At 39.2% G+C, this 23,845-nt stretch overlaps 6 protein-coding genes across 11 annotated transcripts in view; 1 reads left to right on the top strand and 5 right to left on the bottom strand.

The window, feature by feature from the left end:
* LOC117565448 (nitric oxide synthase) overlaps positions 1-7,130 on the bottom strand; it is a 36,012-nt gene extending 28,882 nt beyond the window's left edge. For all 4 annotated transcript variants that reach the window (XR_007954514.1, XM_034244541.2, XM_052002329.1 and 1 more), the window contains exons 1-3: positions 7,086-7,130; positions 350-1,017; positions 113-227 (exon numbers count right to left, since the gene is read on the bottom strand). Coding sequence is in view for 3 of the 4 variants with exons in the window: in XM_034244541.2 (XP_034100432.2) it covers positions 113-227; positions 350-924 (690 nt within the window). In the remaining variant the exon portion in view is untranslated. The remainder of the gene's footprint in view (positions 1-112; positions 228-349; positions 1,018-7,085) is intronic.
* A 543-nt stretch (positions 7,131-7,673) lies between these two features.
* On the bottom strand, positions 7,674-14,252 carry LOC127564993 (leukocyte receptor cluster member 8 homolog). The gene is made up of 7 exons (XM_052003238.1): positions 14,018-14,252; positions 13,742-13,937; positions 12,423-13,710; positions 10,247-11,021; positions 9,986-10,187; positions 9,714-9,921; positions 7,674-9,649 (listed from the first exon to the last, which is right to left on the bottom strand). Exons 2-7 carry the CDS (start codon positions 13,821-13,823, stop codon positions 9,496-9,498), a joined length of 2,709 nt encoding a protein of 902 aa, XP_051859198.1. The 5' UTR covers positions 13,824-13,937; positions 14,018-14,252; the 3' UTR covers positions 7,674-9,495.
* A 303-nt stretch (positions 14,253-14,555) lies between these two features.
* On the top strand, positions 14,556-15,844 carry LOC117565449 (aurora kinase B). Its single transcript, XM_034244545.2, has 3 exons — positions 14,556-14,844; positions 14,913-15,630; positions 15,692-15,844. The coding sequence occupies exons 1-3, from the start codon at positions 14,711-14,713 to the stop codon at positions 15,833-15,835; spliced, it is 996 nt and encodes a 331-aa protein (XP_034100436.1). The 5' UTR covers positions 14,556-14,710; the 3' UTR covers positions 15,836-15,844.
* LOC117565450 (uncharacterized) lies at positions 15,832-18,022 on the bottom strand. Of its 2 annotated transcripts, none has more exons than XM_034244548.2 (3): positions 17,475-18,022; positions 16,306-16,536; positions 15,832-16,248 (listed from the first exon to the last, which is right to left on the bottom strand). In XM_034244548.2, exons 1-3 carry the CDS (start codon positions 17,951-17,953, stop codon positions 15,951-15,953), a joined length of 1,008 nt encoding a protein of 335 aa, XP_034100439.2. In that variant the 5' UTR covers positions 17,954-18,022; the 3' UTR covers positions 15,832-15,950. The 2 variants fall into 2 exon arrangements, with proteins under 2 accessions (XP_034100439.2, XP_034100438.2); XM_034244547.2 differs by lacking the exon at positions 17,475-18,022 and adding an exon at positions 16,686-17,252.
* Positions 18,023-18,138: 116 nt separating this feature from the next.
* On the bottom strand, positions 18,139-19,459 carry LOC117565452 (voltage-dependent anion-selective channel). The gene is made up of 3 exons (XM_034244551.2): positions 18,939-19,459; positions 18,661-18,885; positions 18,139-18,603 (listed from the first exon to the last, which is right to left on the bottom strand). Exons 1-3 carry the CDS (start codon positions 19,256-19,258, stop codon positions 18,276-18,278), a joined length of 873 nt encoding a protein of 290 aa, XP_034100442.1. The 5' UTR covers positions 19,259-19,459; the 3' UTR covers positions 18,139-18,275.
* Positions 19,460-19,681: 222 nt separating this feature from the next.
* On the bottom strand, positions 19,682-23,414 carry LOC117565451 (voltage-dependent anion-selective channel). Of its 2 annotated transcripts, none has more exons than XM_034244550.2 (3): positions 23,308-23,414; positions 20,384-20,931; positions 19,682-20,318 (listed from the first exon to the last, which is right to left on the bottom strand). In XM_034244550.2, exons 2-3 carry the CDS (start codon positions 20,929-20,931, stop codon positions 20,018-20,020), a joined length of 849 nt encoding a protein of 282 aa, XP_034100441.1. In that variant the 5' UTR covers positions 23,308-23,414; the 3' UTR covers positions 19,682-20,017. The 2 variants fall into 2 exon arrangements, with proteins under 2 accessions (XP_034100441.1, XP_034100440.2); XM_034244549.2 differs by lacking the exon at positions 23,308-23,414 and adding an exon at positions 21,785-21,899.
* Between the last annotated feature and the right edge of the window lie 431 nt (positions 23,415-23,845).

Here is a 23,845-nt window from a genome sequence, read left to right as displayed (position 1 = left end):
AAGGTCATAAGGCCAGCAACTAGAGATAGCTACTTGTCCACACGTCCTCAAGCTAATTATACTTGGTAGTCTGTAAAACACTGAATGCGTAACTAGAGGAAACGTGACTCACCTCGCGACCTTTGCTGTGCAGCGTATCGTATACCTCGGGTCTGCCCTCAATGTTCTTTAAACGCATCGGCTTACGCATCAATAGACTGCGTCCCTCGTCGTCCAGATGCATGAAGCTGCAAGTGATGAAGAAATTTCAGATAAACTACAACTGTTATTTAAGTCCAGCAACGAATTCAACAGCACGTTGAAGTTGATCGCTTGTAAACCCCTCTCGAGTTATTCATCTTTGACTCACCTGCCGGCACGCGACCGATAATCCTGTGACATTTTTCTTGGCTGTTGGTTTTTCGGCGTGGGTGAAAGTTCGCGCGAACTTTTGCTGGACGCCGTGCCGCTGCCCGAGGCGGCAGCAACAGCAGCTACAGCGCTTGGCCCCTGCCCAGCTCCAGTTGCCGCTGCTGATGCCGGGCCATCCTCCAGCTCGACAACAATGCTGGTGTTGGTACCGCGACGTTCTCTTCCCGCTTGCGGTGATACTGTCGAGATGCTGGTCCGTTTGGGGTGCTTCAAGGGCGTGCCACTGTTCAGACCACTGCCGGATGCTCCATCCGACACGGCACGACTGTTGTTGTGGTCCACTTCATGGCAGGCAGTCGAGATGCCCTTAAGATTTGTGCTCAAGAGCCCATTGCCATTTAACTGTGGCGCTGCTTGTGCCTTGACTTTGATTTTGTTTTGTTCAACTGTTGTTGCTCTTGCCGTGGGCAGCGGCGACTGTTGCTGCTGCTGCTGCTGTTGTTGCGCATTTGGAGTACGTTTGATGGTCACAAAGCGCAGATTCTCAAATATCGATGTGAAATGTTGCGACATGTTGGCCTCTTCCACTTGCCTCGTCGTTTATTTAAAATGCAACCTGCTGCAGCACACAAGGTAAACTCGCAGCCAACTTTTGATTAAATTCTCCTTTAAAAAAAAGTAAGGAAAAAGCAACTTAAAAAAAGAATAACAAAACTTTGACTTGTGAGAAAAGCCAAAACGTTTTGGCCACAATCAATTGGTTTGCGTTTGACCTCCAACAGATTGGAAACTTTAGGCAAACATCAGTTAAATTGCCAAAGAAGATGAATTGTAATGTGAGTGCACAAGAAAAACGAGGTAAACCAGATGATTTTGAACTCGATTTAGAAGTGCAAACAGCAAACAAATTTCAATCAAAATAAATGAGAGTGAAATCTTTAAAATAGATAGTACAAACTTGAAACTGAATTTTGAAGACATATAAAAAACACAAAATGAAATTAAGTCAAATAAATAAACGTTACATTTAAAAGCGAATTTAAATGTTTTTTCATTTAGTCAACAAGATTTTTGAATTAAATGTGTAACTCAAACAACTCAACTCTTATCAATTCCATTTGTGAACTACAAATTAACTTAAAGAAAGTTACAATAGAATAAGCACCAAGTTCAAGCTTCTCAATCAAGCTTAAATTTAACAGCTTGATTTTTATTTTATCTTCATCAACCGTTGACAACGCACTCAATCGTAATGAAAACTAAACTATATTGGATCAGTTACTCTGCTGCCAATGGCAATCCATTTGATTTGAAGTAGTTTCGTAGTCGTTTAACTTTTAAATCCGCCCACTTCCGGTGCGTAGACAATGCGCAGCTCATTAACTTTCAAATCATGGCAACATTTTCTTACACTCTTCCACATCTCGAAACAATTCCCGCAACTATAACTCAGGCGCAGCTCAGACTCGATTGCCTTTAGAGAGACAGAGACTTCTGGGTTTGCTTTGCTAACTTCTCAATGTTGCTTTTCCATTTGCCTCAAGGGGAGAGACTCTAGATAAGTGCGCGGTGTTTTCCCAGCGTTTGCCAGCACTTAGTAGCAATTAAAAGTATCTTTATGGCAATTTCCCGGCATGTTGAACAGCGAAAGCCACAAACTAAATTTCCACATTTCTGGTCTGCGACTTAATTATGTGCGGCTCAACATAAATTACTTAATCAAAAGCGGAGACAGACTGTTGTAACTCTATGAAAATTCAATTAGAACACCTTTAAATTTGTTTCTTATAGATTCTGTAATATATATTTTGTGTGTCTGTCAAGAGTTGACAGCAAGTGAATTGGCAACAGCTGTGAAGCCTTTTGTTTTGCGTTAATCTGCATTTGAGAGGGCTTGAACCTTAACCTTCACATTAACAACGTATTTGAGCACTTTTCACGCCCACTTGACACCAGCTGTTGAAGTTTTGCAAGACAAGCAAGACCGAAAATGTTTCAGCCAAAATGCCTTTCATTTTGTTAACTCATTCGCGACTGTTTCCGTAGTCCCGCAGTCCCGTCATCCCATCATCTCATCATCATTGCCCCAGCTGTTGGCCCAAATACATCAACATCAACTGTTTGGCCAGGTAGGATGAAGGACTAAGTACGAAGTTTTTGCCAACAATATATAAATATATGCAACAGGCTGGCTACTTTATGAAGTATTTTCATTATTTATGCCTTTGCGGACGTTGGCTAAAGGGAAAGCTCACGAAGAAAATCAAGCTTGTTTCATAAGTTTTAAATCAAACTATTATGAGAGCTTGCGCTGCATTCAGCTCAAAACCTAACAATGAATTGGCTTGAATAACGTTTTTATTCAACTGCAAAAAGTATAGAGTTGAATCACAATGCAATTGCTATGTCATCCTGACAGGAATATCAAGAATTGATGTAATCCAACAGTGCACTGTTGTGCAGAGCTTCATTCTGTTTGTTCCCGCTGAGCCAATAGCAATAGCAAAAAAGTGTTGCCTACTTTTGTGCGCTACCTGCAAGCATGGTCCTCTCTAACCAGCAGGTGAAAAATTATATTAAAAACTCTTAAACAAACACACACACAGACTGGAAGGGAGTAAAAATGATGGCACAGCAATTTGTTGACCGCTGAGTGCATCAGTTGAATGAATCGCCTGCCATTGAACACATATGAGTTTGGCTTTTGATTTGTGGCTGGTTGTGGCATGTGTGTAAAACTCTCATCCGATATGTTATTCCAACTGTTTTGGCTAGTTCCACAAACATTTTCAATTCGGGGGCATTAAACAAAGCGGCTTGACATCACACAGTTTTTGGGGTCCCAATTCGCATTTTGGCTCGATGAGCACTCGACATACATTTAAATTCAAATCACAAGCATAAACATTCGCTTTGATTTGCAGACACAACACACTCACACACAGATAGATAAAACACACATTCAATTCGATTGTTATTGCTTAAGCAAATGAAAATGATGAACCACATTCTGGTTTATTTGGTTTAATTTGTTTTGTTTTTGTTTTCGTTTTTCCTTTTGCGGGGGTCGGAACAATTCAATGTGTGCCTCCATTGTTAGTTTGGCTAATCAATCAATCAATCAATTAATTGCTGGAGGATGTCTATTTGCATTGCTGATAGCCAGCAGTCGATGTTATTTTTTTAGCTGTCGGCTATTTTGCCACTTAGTCAAAGTGATTGAATATGGTCAAGTTGCGCCATCGACACAATTTGAGTGGGTTTTAGGCCTCAAATCAACCACAAGTTCGAGGGCTTAAATGGACAGTAATACAGAGGACTGAATAACTAAAGCTTTGTTTTAAGCGAACAAAAGCATTTCAGATATTTCAAGTTAAAACACAGCAAAAAAAAAGAACGTACTAAAATATCTTGATAAAAGGCAATGTTATTTTGGCGACTTTTGTCGTGCTCAAGTTCAGATTACAGCATTTTGTGGCATCGTTGGCTGGCTTAAAACGAAGCCAACTAAGCAACACATTCATCCACTCACGCTTCAACACGTATTCCATGCCCACTTGAGGACACGGCACTATTACAACAGCATTTTTTTTCGCAATCATCGTTTTAAATCCCAATCAATTGCTTTAAAATAAACTCGAATAAAAATCAAAGGAAACCCGAAACAAAACGACAAGTGCGCTGCGAAAGCCTGAATGCTTTTTCGTATTATCTCAAATGACAACACACCAGCATTGGGAAAATACAAAAACCAAAACGAAAGGGAAATCGCAGCATTGAAAAGCGTCGCACAAATGCCAAGACAAAAGCAGACGCAAAACAGAAGCTAACGACAACAAAAAAAAATACAAAAACTGTTCTTATTCTGTTCTCGTATACAAATGGCATGCACAATGCAAAAAGTACAACAAATCTGTTAAGAAAACCCATTTATACGGTTTTGGGGTCCAGAGCGTCAAGCAGTGCTTCAGTTGTAGTTAAATAAAAAAAGTGTAGCATACTCTCAGGCATGGCGGAAGAGAAAGTGTGCAAAATGGCGTCCCACACACATGCCGAAAATGTACAATGCTTGACTGTCATAAATATATGAGCTAGGCCTTGGAGCTCAGCTCTTGCTATGCAAATACAAAAATAACGAAAATTATAAAAGCATACTGAACTCAATATTTGAACGATAAAGTGCGGCTGCCTGCTAAAATAAATAATCACATTGTAAGACGTTGTAAAGTGTTGCTTGGAAGCTGGTCTTCATGTGATCGCCTGTGGTTTGCCTTTTATGCTCTTTGATACTATAGTATTATGGGATTCGGATTTAACTTAATAAATAAAAGCTGACGACAGTGCAAAGCAGACACTTTTATCACAGTTCTTTACTATGTGCTTAAAAAGTTTTCGTTTTATGGGAATTGCATAAAAGAAAACATATTTTCAATATAATTAGTACATAATTATTTTGCTACACTTTATAAACTTGATCACAGCATTTTACTATATGGATAGGAAAACATATTTTAAATATAATTAGTATATAATCATTTTGTTATACTTCATAAACTTTCAAATTGTGTTCAATATTCCAATCATGTTGGCCAACTGAGTAACCCGACTGACTGCCTGACTGACAGTCTGAGACACGCAGCTGACGCAGGTCTCCTCGGTATTAACATATGAAAGGATGGTGTGTTAGGGTTTATCCTTTGAAAATATCCCCCCTTTTTTTGTGTTATTTACCAACGGCAGCAAGTACGCATACTTGATGCTGTTAAAATAAAAAAAGAGCGAAATGCAAAGGAAAGTTATACAAAATAAATATTCGCACTTTGTTTGGCAACACATAAATAAAATCATATATGTACTCTCCCTCCCGCATTCAAACGCTATGTTATGCATTCTTGGATGATGTCAGTAGCAGCTGCGGCTGTTTTTGCCCGTTGCCTGTTGCCCTTGTCAATATTTATATATTGTTATTTGAAATTGATACGTAAAAGCCAACGGAAAACATTCATTATACCCGTCCAAAAAAAGGGGAAATGTTTCTGGACTGAGCGAAGGCAGCGCAGCGACGGAATAAATTACATAAATATGCGCTGAAGGAGAGCTTATCAAATCCGACAACAGGTAAACCCCAGCAGATAATATTATTTAATAACATGTGTACCTAAAAATAAAATAAAATACAAATACAACTGCCTACAAAGTTAGGTTATCGAATTCCTTTTCAGTCTATTGCTGACTAGACAAATAGTTTTGACTGATTATATTCATGGCTTTAACAAAGGCTCCACAACAGAAACAATTTAATCACTATGTGCAATTTTATTGAGAACAAAGCATATTTAAAATACCCTTTAAAATCGTTCATTGTATTTTCTCTGTCATTTCTTAAAATAAACTTTAATTTACGTATTTAATTTAATAAAATTTCAAAATTTTTGGCAAATTCTGTTTTGGTATCACAAAGTCAGGTTCAGTAGAAATTAAAATGCATTTCAATTGTTTCTCTTGCAAATAAAATTGATGTTATTTCTGCTTGATTTAAATGCTGTCTATGTTTGCAGTCTATTGCATTACAAATATTTTCGAATTCCCAGCGACAAATTCAATTAGAACAAGTGTCGACCACACACACAGAAATGTTTATTAAATACTTGTAAAATACTCGCATATTTTTTGTTAAACAACATGAATTTGTTTGCTGTTACACTGGAAACATCATAAGTGAAATGAGTTGCAAAAGATATTTGCAAGTTTATTAGCAAGTAAAGACTCTTTTTGCCTTCATATAATTCAAAACTATTCCTTTATAATTTTAATATGGCAAATGACAGTAAAACATTGTGCCAAAGAAGAATATGTAACATTGTGCATGAAGCAACGGTGGCAGCTGCTGCTCCAAAAAGTAGAGCAAACTTCACTGAATAAAATTTCTAAAGAGGGGCACACACACACAAGACCACTCTAATGAGTATGAGTATGACTTTAAAGTGCTCGTTATGCTGAGCTAATTGTTTTTAAATTTATTCAATCGAGTTGTGAACAATTTCGCCCGGTCTCATCAAAGTTAATTATTGTTCTAATTGAAACTCTCAACTCTTTGGTAAGGAATTGCTAAATGTTTTTGCTGATACAAATTTGTACAAAAGGCTAATTGTGGCTACGGTTAAGTGCCTGACCCGGTCTTGGACTCTTCACTTCATTATAACATAGATGATTTATTGTTGTGCTCAGTAATTAATTGACTTTATTTGCAAAAACAATTTGCAGTGTTTGATTTGCTTGTCACAGCCCTTTTCATGGCACAATTTCGGCGTCTGGCCAATTTCGCAATTAATTTAATTGCAAATTTAATGTGGAAATTATCCATGGCAACATTAATCAATTGCCAATTGGATTATGTGCACAATTTGAATGATTTGTCTGGCTCAACAATTGGGCAGTTTTTGTTTTATTGGACACAATTTGTGGTACATTTGCAGCTAATTATTTGTCACGCTTAAATTATTTAAACGGCCCAGCTTGCGTATACTTAACGAGCTTTAAAGCAACAAAATTGGGCCATCAATTGAGAAACTTGATGTGGTTTTTGGAGATTGGAAAATATATAACTTCAATTAAATCGTTAAATTCAAAACTAATATATAAATAATAAATAAAAATGTAAAATAAAATAAAACACATTTCAGTTTATTTCCCGAATTTAAAGAATTGTATTGCTTTTTTATAGGAAATATTACCTTCTCTGAAATATTAAATTGTCGATAGTTATAATTTAATTTTTTTTTGCTGTGATAAATTTTAAGCTGTTAACTACTTGATAAATATCAACACCACATCACATATAATAAAATAATTTTAAATATTTTTTTTTTATATATATAAATCGTTTTTAAATTTTCGAATGTAATTCTTTTTATTCACTGCACTCACAATCTTTAGTGCTAAGCTAATATGTTTTGATTATCATGTTGGTCCACATTCAGTTCCGTTTTGGTTTTCAGCTCGATCCAACGAACTCAAGCGCCGCGCGTTAACTGAAGCTAAGGCAGCAACGCAGCATCCTTAAATAGCAGTTGCTCCCCCTAGGACCCCATGGTTCGCTACACGGTCGTCTTCAAAGTCATCAACCAAACGCAGCATCCGCTCACCATTGGTGTAAAGCTTCTCCGAGGAAAGTCAACCATGGTTTGTGTCTCGGCTGAAGCTTCACACTGGAATGTTTGTTTTGACGGCGATGGCAACAAGTGTCTTGTTATTGCGGGCGTTCAACACGTGTCAGTTTCCTGTGGGGAACCCCTCCGAAGTAAGAAGTCCTTTAATTCTGTGATATATGTTTTTTATTTAAAAAACGCGATTTTTATTTCATTTTTCGCGTTCTATGGACGCATTTCTAATAATTTGCAGCTGAAAAATGCGTTGAAATTCTGAATTGATTTCAATATTTTTTCAACATTCAAATTAAAAAAAAATACAACAATAAACCTTAGCTTAAGTGAACAACAAAAAAGTTGTGCTTAATATTAACTTAAATTTAAAATAATTAGAATACCATACATGCCCTACGCTTTTCCACACTTAACTAATATAGCAAATTGCTATTTAAGGTTTAAATATTTCCATTTTTGAAATATTGAATAATTTATAAATATATTTTACAATTCTTTTCTTTTTTTGTTTTACTGTTTCAGTAGATTAAAATTGGAAGAGCTTACAAGTCCCGAGAAGTTGTTCTGGATATGATGTTGGCAACGATGCTGTCATAAACTTTTGACTCCAGCGAACAAGCGTGATGAGTATTTGTGCAATTTTGACGCTCTTCCCACGATGTTGCATTGCGATTGTTGTTGACATTGATGATGAAGTTGGTGATGGTGTTGTTGTATATGTACAGGTATACAATAGAGAGACAAGACATTAGTATAATTTAAACAAATAACAAACATTAATGCTAAACCTTAAGATTATTTTAAAAGCAATATGATAAAACATAAGGGAGGGACAAACAAAACCAGATGTTGGCTATTGTTAAGACCTTGAAGTCTTCACTTTTTGCTTGTGTTATGTGTTATTTTTTGTGATGGCTTTATAATGGTGTTAATATTATTGTGATTAATTGATGTAGGTTTAGTTGAGTGTGTATCATACAATCTAGTTGGATTATTTGGTTTTCTACTTTCATTCTGCTTCACTGCATATTAGTTTTTTCAATTAGTTCATAGTTAATGTTCCACATTTTCAACTTTGCACTTTTCGTAGTTAAAGAACCTAAAACACTTGAAGACCAAGGGGGAAACTTAGAGTTGCGCCTTCCAAACATCCCATGCCATAGGTAAATTGTTTAATGGGCGCATCCGGCACCTTAAGCCAACAGAACAGTCTCAATATTGTTTATAAAACGACTCCAATCGGAAAATTGCATTGATGAGGTTTTTTTAGTTGTTTAATCTGTTGCGTCTGCTGATAAATCCGTTGAAGCTATTGATTGCTTTATATGACGATCCAGCTACTGAATTCCACAGCCTTGCGAATCCATTAAAACTCCGAGCACTTCCAGCGCTGTTTTCACCGTTACCTATAGAAATGACGACCGCCGTATTGATTCCGCCAAGACTTGATTATCCATGTGAGCAACTTGATGATTTTTAAATGAACTGTGATGATTATTCCAAAATGCTGGTGAGTTATTGCAATTCCTTGATTATGTGTGTGTCAGCTATCGATGTGTTTCGAGAGGGGCGAGTAGTAAGTTACGAGGAGAGAAACCGCACTGAGGTACATTTAAGAGAAGGGACAGAACGCATATAGAGTTCAGAAAATGTTCGTCTTCAGGGGCATGAGAGTAAGAAAGCACTTTGTAATTTTTACGCAGGGGCACGCGAATAAGTAAAATATATATACAGAGTTTGAGAGAAGGGCCTAAAAAGAAAGAGAGGAGGTAGCCGCATCGACACCGTCAGAAGCTCGTCCTGCTCGGTTGAGCTGAACTCTGCTCGTTGTTGCAACGGAAATCGAGGGAAGGTTTTTTGTATAGTTGTGTATTGTCTTTTGTGAGCAGCAGTCACTTTGCTCTCTTGCTATGCCACATAATGATTGTGTGGTTTGCAGAAGTATTAAAACGCCAAAACAGACTCATTATGTGAAGAGGCTTCAAATGGCAATAGCAGCTGCATTTTTGCAGTCTATTTGGGCGCCATCTGCGGCATAAGGTAAATTGAAGGTGTCTAGCCATTCTTTGCACTTCTCAGTGCTCTCAAAGGCCAACACATTTCTTACATACTCGACGCTAATGTTGGGACGATAACTGCAAGTAAAATAGTAATTTGATAAGTATGCTAATAAAGTAACATATCTCAACTGTCACTTACGATTTAATAATGACGCGCAGGGCCGCTTTGCGCTCTCGCTCCAGGAACCATTCAATCATGTGACCCGACATGAGCGGCGCCTTCTTATACAAATCAAATAATTTACAATAGTTGCCAAGTGACCAGGCGGAACGAAATTTGAGGGCATGTGCTATGGCAGGATTCTCGCGTTGATCAGTTGTAATGGAACGCAAGACAGTTGTGATGTCTATTAACAAAAAAAAAATACAAGGTTAATGAGAAGTCCTTTTCAGTTAAAGCAAACAACGTACCCAAGGTATTCTTTGTGAAGATGTAATAGATGATACGATAAGCGGTAAACTCGAGGGAATTGCTGCTGTTGCCCAGCTCCAAGTAAAGCATCTTTAGCTGCGTCTGGCACTGGTTGAACTCTTCATGATCACCTTTCTCCATTGCAATGCGTGCATGCGTCTCATAAACCTCCACTGTGAACTTATCTCGTATACCTTGGACCTGGAATGTCGGCAATTAATGACAATTGAATGTTGTGCATATGAAAAATGTGTACTTACTGTTAGATCTTGGCGTATGGACTTCAACTGATCGCACGCATAATGATAATCCTGATTCGTTCGCCATTTGCCTTTTACATTGGCCAGCGAGTGGGTGAGGACCTCAACGGGACGCACCTCCGACGGCGAAGGAGCTTTGGTCAGCCGCAAAAATGACTTTTCTAAATCCCTACATGTGCCTACAATATGCAAATCAAGTAAATCTAATCCTGCACCACCAGCATCCTCATAGAACATGGCTGACGACGAAGACGATGAACGCGACGCTGCTGCCATCAATTTTTTCTTATGCTTGGCCGTGGTGAGACCAAACGGTGAGCTTGCAATTGCGACGACAGATTTCTTAGTCGAGCTGCCACTCGACTGTGAGAAACGTGCCGCACGCTGTTGCAAGCGCGCTGTGTCATCATCAACGGCGCCGCCAATCGACGACGACGCATAGAAATGTGGCGCCTTCTTTTTGCTTCCAACACCACCACCACCAGAGGAGGTTGAGGCTGCTTGTGCTGCTGCACGCTTATTGCGCTTCATCAGCATTTTCTGCTGTTTACGCGACAAATTCGAATTAATCGGTATAAAATCACTGCACAGCGAATCATTCGAACTGGTCTTGCGCAGCATCTTGCGTGCCGGGGGACTATTTGTGCCGCTGCTACGCGATCGAGAGCGAGAACGCGATCGGGAACGGGGAGAACGAGAACGTGGTGTGCGGGAACGGGAATAATGCTTCCGGTTGTTGTATTTCGAAGACGACGATGTCGATGATGTTGGCGAACTGCAAAGATAATTTTTAGAAAATTAGTTTTCAATTGAAAAAGGAGATTTAATTCGATTCCACTAACACATAATTCTATATAGTCGTGAGTCTATATATTTGTAAATTTGTAATATTATAATTTTTCAATTTAATCCGTAAGAACTAAGAAGCTGTCATAGTTTTTCGCATTTTAAAGTGTTAAATTAATCTTAAATCACTCATTAAAATTATTATGGCAAGCAATTAAGTTTAATATTTGGAATTTTAGATTTTAAGAGTTAGTGTTATTAAAGAGTTTGTTAGGTATTAAAAATCGATTTCGCAAAAATAATAATAACCTATCAAATTGCAATCTGTCAGTTGTTTAGCCACTTAATAGTCCGGAAAATAGTAAATAAAATCAATCAATACTAATAATTGCGAAATTTTAAAAACATGGATCACTTCCATGTTATTTCTGTTTTAGTAACAATGTTCACTCTTCTCGTGATTTTACTATTACCCCCAGGTTCGCGGAATCAGGCAAACCTCCCCGTTTTTCAAATCTTAAATGCGAGATATTGGATCCATCCTATGTTGTCTATGAAAAATGTTATCTTAAGTTACTTGGCCGAGGTATTGTTGCTTTAAATGTACACGCAAAACTGTTAAAAGGTCCTTTTTATAACGCTAAGGTCTGTATAATATCCTTGTTATATTCAGTTTGGTCAAATAAATAATTCTGTTCCCGTTTTAGATAAATCTTAGCTTTTGGCGAAAATTCAATGGGTTTCAACCGTTTATGTTCAATACAACTTTCGATATATGCAAATTTTTCCGAAATCCGAAATCAGAATTATCATTTCGAGCAATAGTTTACAGTTTTATAGCTCCAAGCTCTAATATAAATCACACTTGTCCCTATAAGGTAAGCGAAGAGTTTCATAAAAGTTTTTTTTTTCGAAATAAGGAGTTTTAATACTAATTACAGGATGAAATTGTTGTTCGTGATTTGGTATTTAAGGAGGAGTTTTTCAAATTCATGCCATTACCATCTGGCGAATACCAAATTCAAATAATGTGTGCGACCGACAACCAATGGAAAACTAGAATATATGTCAACATTTTGCTTGAAGAAGATATAATTAAAGTTTAAAACTGCCGGCAGCTTAAGCCTCAATCAATTGTAAATGATAACCATAGCATAGTTTTGACTTTCAGAATAATTTTTACTTTGGTGTTTTCTTGGAAATTCTAATGAGCCAGCCACTAAAAGCTGTTACAGAATCAAGTCTAAGATATTTGTATATAAAGAAAAATAAAAAGGCAATCGTCAAAAGCGAATTCAGTTCTTTTTACAACACACGAAATTAAAAAAATGTGTTAGTGGAAAAAAGAATATATGCATATTAATCTATATAAGTAGAATTTTAAACTTACCGCGATCGGCTCCTAGAATAACGTTGATGTCCATAGCCGCTGCCATTGGAAAACTTGTTAAAAGCGTTCGGTTTTTGCTTAAATTGATTGACAGTTGACGACTTTTGACTTTGCTTCTGAGCATTTTGTTGCGACTGCGGCTGTTGCTGCTGTTGTTGTTGTTGTTGCTGCTGTTGTTTCTTGTTAAAATAGTTGCTGCGCTGTGGCGGCGGTGGTGTGGCATTGTTCAACACCACATCGATGCCATCGCGCTCACTGTGCACCGTTGGCATAGGCTCATTGTCCCAATCTCGAGTCCAGAGCTCATTGCGATTGGCAGCAGCAATTATTTTACCTTTTAGACAAATATCGATCTGATCCTTGTCCAAGTCCGTGGTGCACTTGGAATAGCATCGCGCAACATATTGATTTAATGAATCGGGCCACGAATCATTAGATGCCATTTGAAAACAACTATTGGGACGCTTAAAAGCATTCGGCGATTGTTGCTGTTGTTGTTGCTGCTGTTGTTGCTGAGGTTGCTTTTGTGGTGGAGACGACAACGGTTGCTGCTGCTGCTGTTGTTGCGCAACTGAAGGTGCAAGTCCCGTTGCTAAGTTAGGTAAGGGGGGCGGTGGCTTGCTTAGATCGGGAGTCGGCGGCACTGGCGGTGCAGCAAACGGATTTACGGGAATGCCGGGATATCCAACTACATTCGACGACTGTTCATAGCCAGTTTGCTGCTGTTGCTTGTTCATTTGGTTATTGTTGTTTTTATTGTTACGCTTGCGCTTCTTTTTATTTGCATTGCTATTATTGTTATTGTTATAGAGATTAAGTTGTTGCATCGCTTGTTGTTGATGTTGCTGCTGTTGTTGAAGTTGTTGTTGCTGCTGCTGTTGTTGCAATGGATTTGGCGCATTTGCCAAACGCTTCTGATTCAAATTCAAATTGAAACGTATGCCACCAAAATTCTTTTGCTGCTGCAGCTGCTGTTGATGTTGTTGCTGCTGCTGCTGATTCTTATTACCACCTGACTGAGCAGGTGGCGGGGGAGGCGGTGGTGGAGCCGAGGGAAGCGGCGGCGGTGCCGCTAATGCAGCACTACTGAAGCCTGGCGGCGCATTCGATGAACTGATGGTTGATGTTACCTGCTGCTGTTGTTGTTGCTGATAGCGCATATAGTATTGATAGTATTGCTGATAATGCTGATGATAGGCGGCCGCATTATTGTTGTTGCCATTATTGTTGTTGTTGTTGCCTTGATGCTGCCACCACGCATAGTTGTTCCCCCATTGCTGTGCTGCTGCAGCTGCAGCGTTGGCTACCTGTTGTTTGCTGCTGCTGTTGTTGTTGTTGTTGCTGCTGCATCTCCTGCAGCTGGGGTATGAGGGGCGGCGGAGCGCTCATCGCATCGGACATAGTTATATACGTGGCGTGTGTGTGTATGTGAGACCACTCTTAACCTTTTTGGAACTTACCTTTTATTTTATTAAATGAAAATACAATTCGTGCTCAAAACTGCGTAGGACGCATCTACAAAGAAAAAAAATCACCCATTATGGTTCATGTGTGTGTGTTGTGAATGTACGCCATCTTGATTTTATTTTGCTTACCCAAGAATCTCTGTGGCCTATATAATTTTCAAACTCACTTTTAGCAATCGCAAACTATTGGATTCGCTAAAACACTGCTAGAAATTAACGCGCACAATGCTCTGCTGGCTTGACACATGTGATTAATAAATGTTTATTGCTTTTTACACAAAATAATGTAATTTCTAAAATCACGTTTGCACACACAAGGCGTGCTGCTTTTTTAGTTTCAGAGACAGGGACGTTATACTTTTACAGTATTGATTTCGCATCCATATGACATTCCAATGGATGGTAACACTGTAATGCGCATTTCGATATACAGAAAGGAAATTAAATTATCGAATGCAATTTAACAATAATCAATTAACAGAGAGAAAATAATTTATACCACTACTTAAAACCCCAATACAAATAATTAAATTTTTAACACAATTTACACAATTATATTTCTCGCGTACTGGAGAAAAAACAGTACTGGCATTGATTTGGACGGTCACACTGAGCTGTGAAAATCTCTGCTCGTTTTGATATACAATAATAGGGCTGTATTTAGTAAAGTATCGAGTACAATTTAGCCATCAACTAGTAGCATCGAACAAACAATTCGACATTCGAAAAAAAACGCGCACTAACTCTGACGCTGTTGGAAAATCGCAAATAAAATTAAAATTTACCGCATAGTTAGATCAAAATAATAACGACAAAATAATAATGACGCTTTCGCGCACTAAACATGCAACGCGTAATCATTTGCCCAATTTGATGAGCAATGTACCCGACGAGTACCAGGAGCCCATTAAGCAAATGTGCCTCAAAATGATGTCGCACGATGCCTATGGAAAACCGTAAGTAAAGTGGCCCTCAAAATAAATATATCCACTCTTATCCTACACCTCTATGTACCGTATAATAGTTACGAATGGACCACGCGCGACTTTGAAATGGGCGCTCCTCTGGGACGCGGAAAATTTGGTCGCGTTTATTTGGCGCGCGAGCGACGCTCACATTACATGATGGCCATGAAGGTGATGTTTAAGGAGGAGCTGCGCAAGGGCAATGTAGAGCGCCAGGTGCTGCGTGAAATTGAAATACAGTCGCGTCTCAAACATCCTCACATTCTGCGCCTGCTTACCTGGTTCCACGATGAATCTCGCATATATTTAGCGCTGGAAATTGCTTCCGAGGGCGAACTTTTCAAGCATTTGCGCACTGCGCCCAATCATCGCTTCGATGAGCCACGCTCTGCCAAGTACACTTATCAGGTGGCCAACGCCTTGAACTATTGCCATCTCAACAATGTCATCCATCGTGATCTGAAGCCAGAGAATATTCTGTTGACGAGCACCGATGATCTTAAATTGGCAGACTTTGGTTGGTCGGCGCATACACCCAATAATAAACGCAAAACCTTATGCGGAACCTTGGATTATTTGCCGCCCGAGATGGTGGATGGCATGGCCTACGATGATTCGGTCGATCAATGGTGTTTGGGCATCTTGTGCTATGAGTTTCTTGTTGGCAGTCCGCCCTTTGAGTCCAATACCACCGAGAACACATATGACAAGATCAGACGCCTCAATGTTCACTTTCCATCGCACATGTCAGCGGGCGCCAAGGAAGTCATTTCGGGCGTAAGTGAGACCTTACAATTTGCATACATATCTCCTAAAATGATTCTATTTCATCCTGTAGTTGCTGCGCCGTCAAAATCAGGGTAGAATCAGTTTGGTGGATGTGATGACGCATTCTTGGGTCAAGGATGGCATGGCAAAACGTGCCGCTCAGCTGGAGAAACAAAGCATTGAGCGCGGCAAGGAGAATTTGGCAAGAAATTAAAATGAGTTGGTTTTTTATTGCTTTTGCTATAAGATTTTCACAAATACATATAAAATATTTCAATAATCAATTATGTTTTAAAGCGATAGAAACTTTGTGATCGCTAATTAATTAATTATGCTTTAAACGACCAGGAGATACCAACTTTGTGGTCGCCACTCATCGGCGAATTACCATCAAAACCAAAATAATAGATACCCTCAATGTTATCTGTCACCTTAATTTGACACACGAAGCCCACCTGACAATCGTCACTGATCCTGGCCTTAAGCAGCGTCTTCTCATCCACTTGATACTGTCCACCAACTGTAAACGCCTTCATGTTCTCGCCAAACAGATTCGCCTTAAGAGCCACGGCCCATTTGTCGCCCAAACGTTGAAACACTGAGCCGCGCAAATCCTTAAACTTCTCTCTGCAAATCAACTATTGTATTAAGATGCGTTGTATAAAGTATAAAATGGCAACTCACAGTTTGAGCATATATTCGGTAGTGTCATCCACGTAACCAACACAAAGCGCATGCATATCAATTTGTCGCTGTTCTACATCGAATTCCAAGCGACCGCCAAATAGAAAATGCTCTATGGGCTGTAGCAGCAGGTAGCCCATGAATTTGGGCGAGTGGAGCACAGGGATTATAATCTCAGACTTTAAAGGAGCTCGCTCAAAGCCGGCCAAGAGCTCGACTTTGGGAGCAGCACTGAAAAAGATGAAAGCAATTTAAAAGTAAGAATCGTTATATATCTACAATCCAACCGTCATGAAATTCTCTGAACTTAATATAAAAATTGTATTTAAAGTTGAAAACCCCTTTTGTCGCTTTCAGTACTTTCTATAAATATATCTCACCTTCCATGTGGTCCATAGAAGCCCTTAAGCACGCTATAAACCCCTGCACCCAGGACTTCACTGTTCGCTCCAATCAAGCCTAAAAGTCCGTCAGTTTGCCAAGCTTGTGCTAAACTGAAACTACCGAACTTTTCACGCATTCCCACACCGCCCGAGACACTGTTCAAATCTGGATTAGCCTTGCCAATGGAATAAGTGCTTAAATTATTCGATCTCATGGTGCATTCGAGATGCCAAATGCCAATCTCAAAGCCACGAATTAAACACTCTTTGGCCAGGTTACCCATTGTAAAGTAGGTGGGCATTTTTTTTTCAATTTCCAATGGTGGAATGAAATCAACTTTAGACACTTCCGAAGAGTCTTCTGACGTCTCTCCCGCTTCGGAACTTGCATCTCCTTCTGCCGGCTGTCGGCTTCGACGCCTAAGTTTACTAATTCTTTTCAACATTGACATTTTGATAAACTATGAATTTGCGGTAATATGTTCGAAAGAAATTACTTGCTAGTGATTAGTTAAGCCTACCGTTTTTAGAAGGGATTTACAAATTTGAAAACGTAGTCAAAGTTTGCCTCACAATGAAAGGGGACATTTGATCTTCATTTTATGTTATATAATAAAATATATAATAAGAGATCTCTGATCTAACTTTTTGTCTAACATAGTTAAAGTGAAATTATGAATATCGCCACCTAAATCCAATTGCAAATCTTGGCACCTAACAAATTTTACCCACCTAGCTATTATCATTATCGTTGTGCATTGATAGTTACGTCAGTTTAATACTTACTCTTCCTCCTTTGGAAATTCGCCCTGTAAGAGCGTATACAAATTGGCACCAATTGCCTCGCCAATCGCTTGAATCGAGCTCGCCCAGGCATCTGTTCTCCAAGTCTGACTCAAGTTGATGTTGCCCAACTTTTCGCTTAATTCCACGGCACCCACAACGTCCCCAATATCGGGAATCGCCGCGCCGTATGTGTGAAAGCTTATGTTCTTTGTGCTGCTGATGCATTCGATATTCCAAACGCCTTTGCCATAGCCTTGGTTTAGGCATTGCTTGGCCAGATAACCCATTTGAAAGAATGTCATCATTAACGGCAGCGGTGGATATTCCGTATGTTTCATCTCGTCCTTGACTGCGATTTTCGCTTTAGTATTTTGCTCACATTTGTTCTTTTTGAGATTTTCTTCATCTTCGTTAACCTTTACAGCTCTCTTTTGCTTTTTTCTAAACAGTTTTCGAAGAAAATCTTTGAGTTTCTCCATTTAATTTAATTGATAATTTAAAATTTAGTAAACAAAAAAAACCAAAAAAAAAAATTTAAATACAGCTCTTTATGAAACTGTTTTAATGTACCTTGACTTGAAGATCGAAGAGCCTGAGTTTTGACAAAAAAATCTTAAACTAGGTTTAAACTGGTACCAGAGATCACGAATAAAACAATTAAAAGTTCCGTCATCATTTGTATTTTTATTATTTTTATAATCTCGTAACGCACAGTTTAGTTTTCGACATTAAATAGAATTAATAACAAAATATGTTTGTGCAATAGGCAAAAAGTTAAGTAACAGTGATTCAACTTATAAACTAACACTGCAAGGAGAGGCCGACACCAAACTTGTGATTGCCATCGGTGATGTTCTGGCAATCGAGGATCGTCGATATAGACACTGTGATGCCCTCGCGCAGCTTCTGCTGATATCCCAAGCCCAATTCAACCTTGTTGTTGATCTTGGCCCGAATCAGAGCATCGCCCTCTAGGCGATAGATCATTCCCACACCTAAATTCCAGTCGCTGGGCACTTGCTCGCCCTGCTCATTGGTGGTGGCCATTGGCTTGCCAACCTCAACGCCCACATCAAACTTATCGTTGGCCTTGTGGAACAGCGACACTAGCCAGCCCTCTGCGTTCACTCTGCATAGGATTAGTAATATTTTAACAGTCTTTAAATAAGTGAGACGCATCACTCACAATTCAGCATGAAGCGTGCTTTGTTCGTTGGTATAGCCAAGGGCTAATTTCCATTCCAGATTCTCGCTGCTGGTGGCGTAGTTGACTGAAGCACCGCCCAGAAATTCATTATGCTGCAACACCAAGGACCCGGCTATGTAGGGATCACCTTTGTTCAGCCCGATTTTGCCCAAGATATTGAACTTCTCCTTGCCGAGATCAGCCAACAATTTGGCAGACTTTTCCCTGTACAAAATGTCATTCAAACAACGATTAATTAAGTCCGATATTAAACCTACCCCGATGACGGCTGGATACTGGCTTCGGCTATAAGCATAAGACCCTCGGCCAATTTCTCACGCTGCATGATTTGGCCATAGAGCAAATTTTCGGTATTCCAGCGTTCGGTTAATGTGACCCCGTAATCCTCGATGGTATATTTGCTTTGCAGCGAGCCCATCACCTTGCTGGCATCTTGATTGGCAAAACCAGAGGTGAAGAACTCAATGCCCGAGCTAGTCAGAGTTTTGCACTCCAATTGCCAGAGACCTGGATGATAGCCAACCTTGAACAGATTGCGAGCCAACATGCCCAAATCACAATATATCGGCGGTGCCATTGCTGGTGGCGTTGTCTTCAATAGTTTGTAGACTTCAAGCGGTTGATATGGTTTCGGAATTTTTGAAAATTTTAGCAATTCGTGTTGTGTCACCGGAATTTCTACTTTAAATATGAATCTGAACCGAGCGTCAGTCTGTTTCTCATCCCCCAACAAAATAGTCACATCTGATTCTAATGATATTAAATTCTATGTATGCTTTGCGCAAAACGAATTCCGTTTCAATTAAATTCGATTTTAAATTTCTCCCTCTCCCACCGACTACTGACTGACTGTTATCGATAAGTCGATTACACTTGTTCGTTTTATTTTCAAATTTATTTTTAAATGCACAAAGCTCAACGATTGATTACTCTCTCTCTTCGTTCGTATTTGATTATTCCTTCACTGCTTTACACTGCAAGTGCAAAAATAACGTAGAGCTTGTTTAGATTTTTAAGTTTTAATAGGTAAATTATGTATTTCACTGTTTGCCAACAATAAATTATGTATGTTATTCATGTACTTAGCTATGCACTAAACGGGGATTCAACATCCGATCGATCCGATCCTTGCTTTGTTGGCAAATAAATCTCTGTCTCTAAACGTGAAGTGTGATTTTGTATTTAGTTTTTGTTGTGTTTTATTGTTTGATACACTTTCATTTTTGTAGACTTTTCTTAAATGTTGTTACTGCTGTTGTTGTTGTTGTAGTGGATGTTGTTGGTGTTTGTTGTTTATTGCTGGCAGCGCATTCAGCTTCAGAAATCTTGAACTAATTTAGGCTTCCAATTCGAGGCCAACACCAATCTTGTGGCCACCGGCATTGAAGTTCTTGCCATCGACCAATGTGGACAGGGTCAAGGTGATGCCATCACGCAACTTCTGTTGGTATCCCAAACCGACCTGGCTGGCATTGTTAACCTTGGCGCGGACGCTGGCATCGTCATCCAATTGATATTTGGCGCCAATGGCGAACTTGGTGTTGCTGGTGCCGCTGGCCCACGACAGCTGAACGCCCACATCGAGCTTGTCCGAAGTGCGTTGGAAGATTGAGCCGCTGAACTCCTGGCCATCATTGCTATAGAAATCAAAAATATTGCTTCAATAAAATATATCTTCATAATGCAACTCTTAATCACTTACACAGCTGTGTGCAGCACAAAGTCCTTGGTGGAGTAGCCGAGGGCAAAGTTGTTGGCGGTCAACTTGGATTGCTGTGTATCGAAGGCGGTCTGGTAACCGGCCAACCATCCCTGGTAGCCCAGAACAGCGGATGCATTGATCAAGGGACCCTTCAGATCGATGTTAACATCCGAATCGGCCTTAACATTCTCATGTCCATAGGCGACCTTGAATTTGCCGCTCTTGTTGCCCGACTGTGGTGCAAAGTTGCCCTCCAGCGACAGCTTCAGACCCTCGAGCAGCTGATCCTGGACAGCCACCTCGGTGAAGAGGGTGTTGTCTGTGTTCCATTTCTCGGTGAGGGTCAGGCCATAGTCCTTAACCTTGTACTTGGTCTCCAGGGAACCAAAGACCTTGCCCGACTCCTGGTTCGAGTGTCCGGCTGTGTTGAATTCAATGCCCGACGATGTCTTGGTCTTCAGGTCCAACTTCCACAGGCCAAAGTTGTAGCCTTTGCTGAAGATGTCGCGAGCCTGTTTGCCCAAATCGCTGTATGATGGAGGTGCCATCTGTAAACAGTCACAATTGATTGCATTAGTATAATGGTGAAACTTCATTAGAAGCACATTTACTATATAAACAAACAATTTCGTTTGTTAAGTGCGGCATTGCGCGTAAGAATTGAGATTAGACTCACAGTTCTTATCTAATCTTAGGAAATGACTTAAACATTTCATCAAAACAAATATGTTTGCGTAGTAATAATAATTGGATGTGTAAACAATCCTCCAAATAAACCTAATATATACATTTTTGCTACGTTTGCGAATATGATAAGAGATAGAGACAATAAAACTTTTTTAAAATGGCACAAGAATAATTATAATATAATGCATTATAATTATGCATAATAATACTTAAAACAAACCCTTTGCGAATGTGACGAATAAGGAATGGAGAAAAGAAACGTTTCTCACTGCAATTCTCCTTGTCGAGTGGTCGAAGTGCATTGCGCTTTTAAAAATAAGCGTGAAAGTGAAATAACTTTATAGTATTTTCTTAGCTAAATGTCAATTTAGAAAAGTACTCTTTAGGAAATCGATTGAAATTGGTTTTCAAGGTGGCCCCCGGGGCCCAATGAAAGTCTCCACACTCTCTCGCAAAACGTGCCCACATTTGGCAAAACAAATGCAGCAGCACTATCAACTCTCCACATATCTACAGTGTGTGTGTGGGTATCTGTGTATGGGGGTCAACGCACGTCTGCCGCAATCGAATGAGTAAGTCGGCAAGAGAGCAAGATAGAGAGAGAGTGATCGAGCAATAGTTTGAGCACCGTGGGCCATAATTGATTCAGAACGTCTTCTAGAAATTTCAACAGCCGACAATAATTATGAAGTGTTTTTTTTATCAGTTGCCTACCTCACGACGTCTCAGTCGTTCTCTTAGTGTGTTGTATGTCCAATATTGTGCAGCGCGATCAGTCATTGCAAATAAAAATTAAATTGAATAAGACTCGAGTTTTTGTTATATCTTAATGTAAATGCTGATTGAATGAAATTGCCATCAATTTTGTTATCTCTCGGCCTACTGTGCAGCATATTTTTTTGTTGTATTTCTGTCTCTGTTTACACTTGCATGTGTTGCTGTAGTGGTCCCGTTGTCCCGTTAATTACTGCCAAAGCAAAGCGTTCATTGACCATTCTCACACACACACATACGTGATAACTGCACACTACATTTCGTTGTTGCTTTGGTCTGCTCTTCGTTCGCCACTTTTAACGTCACACACTAGCGGAAACTAACAGTCATGGCTATAAAAGTGATACGAGCGAGCATCTTCAAAGGGTCAAAAAATTATAAAAATACTAGGCGAAAAATATCTTTATTAAATTGCCCAGCGGTTGGACGGTCGCCAAATAGGGGCGCGCGGAAATGACCAGCAAACAAAAGCGCAAAACTGTCTAGTCACATGTCAAAAATACTAAAACAAGGAATGTTGTTGTTGAGTACGAAATGTATTCTACCTGTGATGTAACAGGCGGGGCAGCAACAACAAAAAACACCAGTGTGTACACACCTACTATTTAAGCAGGTAGCTGTATTTCAAAAATCATGGCGTAAAGTGCATCATGGATAATTGACCTTGACACAGAGTTTGGAGAATTATACCTGCAGATCTGTTTGTGTGTAAATGCGTTAGAATTCAGGCAGATGTTATGCAACCCTGGACAGTAAAGCAAACAACTAAACTTCACAGATGTAAAAGGTGTTAACTAAATAAGCGATTTATTGATTTTTCTTATGACGTCACATCACACCCCTAATAAAATAAAATTATGTTTGCTCTCGTTTCTCACATGACCGACAAGTATAGCAAACAAAACAATTAAACAATCTTTTAACTGCTTGTAAATAGATAAAGCAGCTAAAAGTTGCGCTTCGATTCTTAATCAAAACAACCAAATTTCAATCGCTGCAGAAAACAGAGGCAGGCGACATGTTACGTAACAGAAAAGTGCTCTGCTTCTGTTGCCGGCAGCTGCTGCTAACTGTAAAACGCTCCAAACTGGTATTGGTGTGTATCTGTGTGCCGGTTGCTTTTTCTATTGCTCAAATGAATAGACACAAAATGTATCGTTTATCAATCAATTGATATTTAAATGTCTTATAAACACACACTTATACAAGTTGCAAAACCCTTTTTGCGCGTGCTTCTATGTGTGTGCGTGCACGTAAGAACGAAGGCGTGTGAGTGGGAGATGTGTGTGTGTGTGTGCTGGGGGCTTCGTGTCTACTTGCAATTTTTTCATTTGGAGGTTATGAAATCACACACTAGCAACGAAAATCGATTTAAACGCGTACAACTTTCATGCACATTTCAAGATCGTTAAGCCGAAGGCACACACTTAGTTAAATATCCTAATTAGGTAAGATTTACTTACTTTTAGATGAGTTTTAGTTTAAGATTTAGAGTAATGCGAAACGCAGGAACAAGACGACCACGACCACACAACGTACACCACAAAATTGATTTGCAACAGAATAGGGCAGTGTGACCAAGCATGTTTATGGATAAAATGTGTATATAATACTGAACTCAAGCAAATGTACTAAAGCAAAGGCAAGTATGGAGCTCCACTGAGAAATGTATTATTAAATCATTTGTTTATTTTTAAAATGAAAGAGTAATAATTATTAATTTCTTGTATAATTTTGAGTAAAAATAGAGTTAGAGTTTTGAGTAGTTGATTTTTTTGCGCAGATTCTTTATATTTGCATTTAGTATCAGGTATCGATACTATACGGTGGCAAGATGTATAAATAACGTATATTTTTTAAGCAATGTAACTTATTTGTAACGTACAAATTTTGCTAATGTTGTAATGTAATAGAAGGAAAATTTTTTAATAAACAAATATTTGTAGTTTTGTTGACGGAAGTGATTGTTTGTGACGCATGTGACGCATAAGAATCATAGCA

This window comes from Drosophila albomicans, chromosome 2L (genome assembly GCF_009650485.2).
Source record: "Drosophila albomicans strain 15112-1751.03 chromosome 2L, ASM965048v2, whole genome shotgun sequence".
NCBI classification, from domain to species: domain Eukaryota; kingdom Metazoa; phylum Arthropoda; class Insecta; order Diptera; family Drosophilidae; genus Drosophila; species Drosophila albomicans.
The sequence above is the reverse complement of the archived record's forward strand: the minus strand, read 5'-3'. Positions and strand labels throughout refer to the sequence as shown.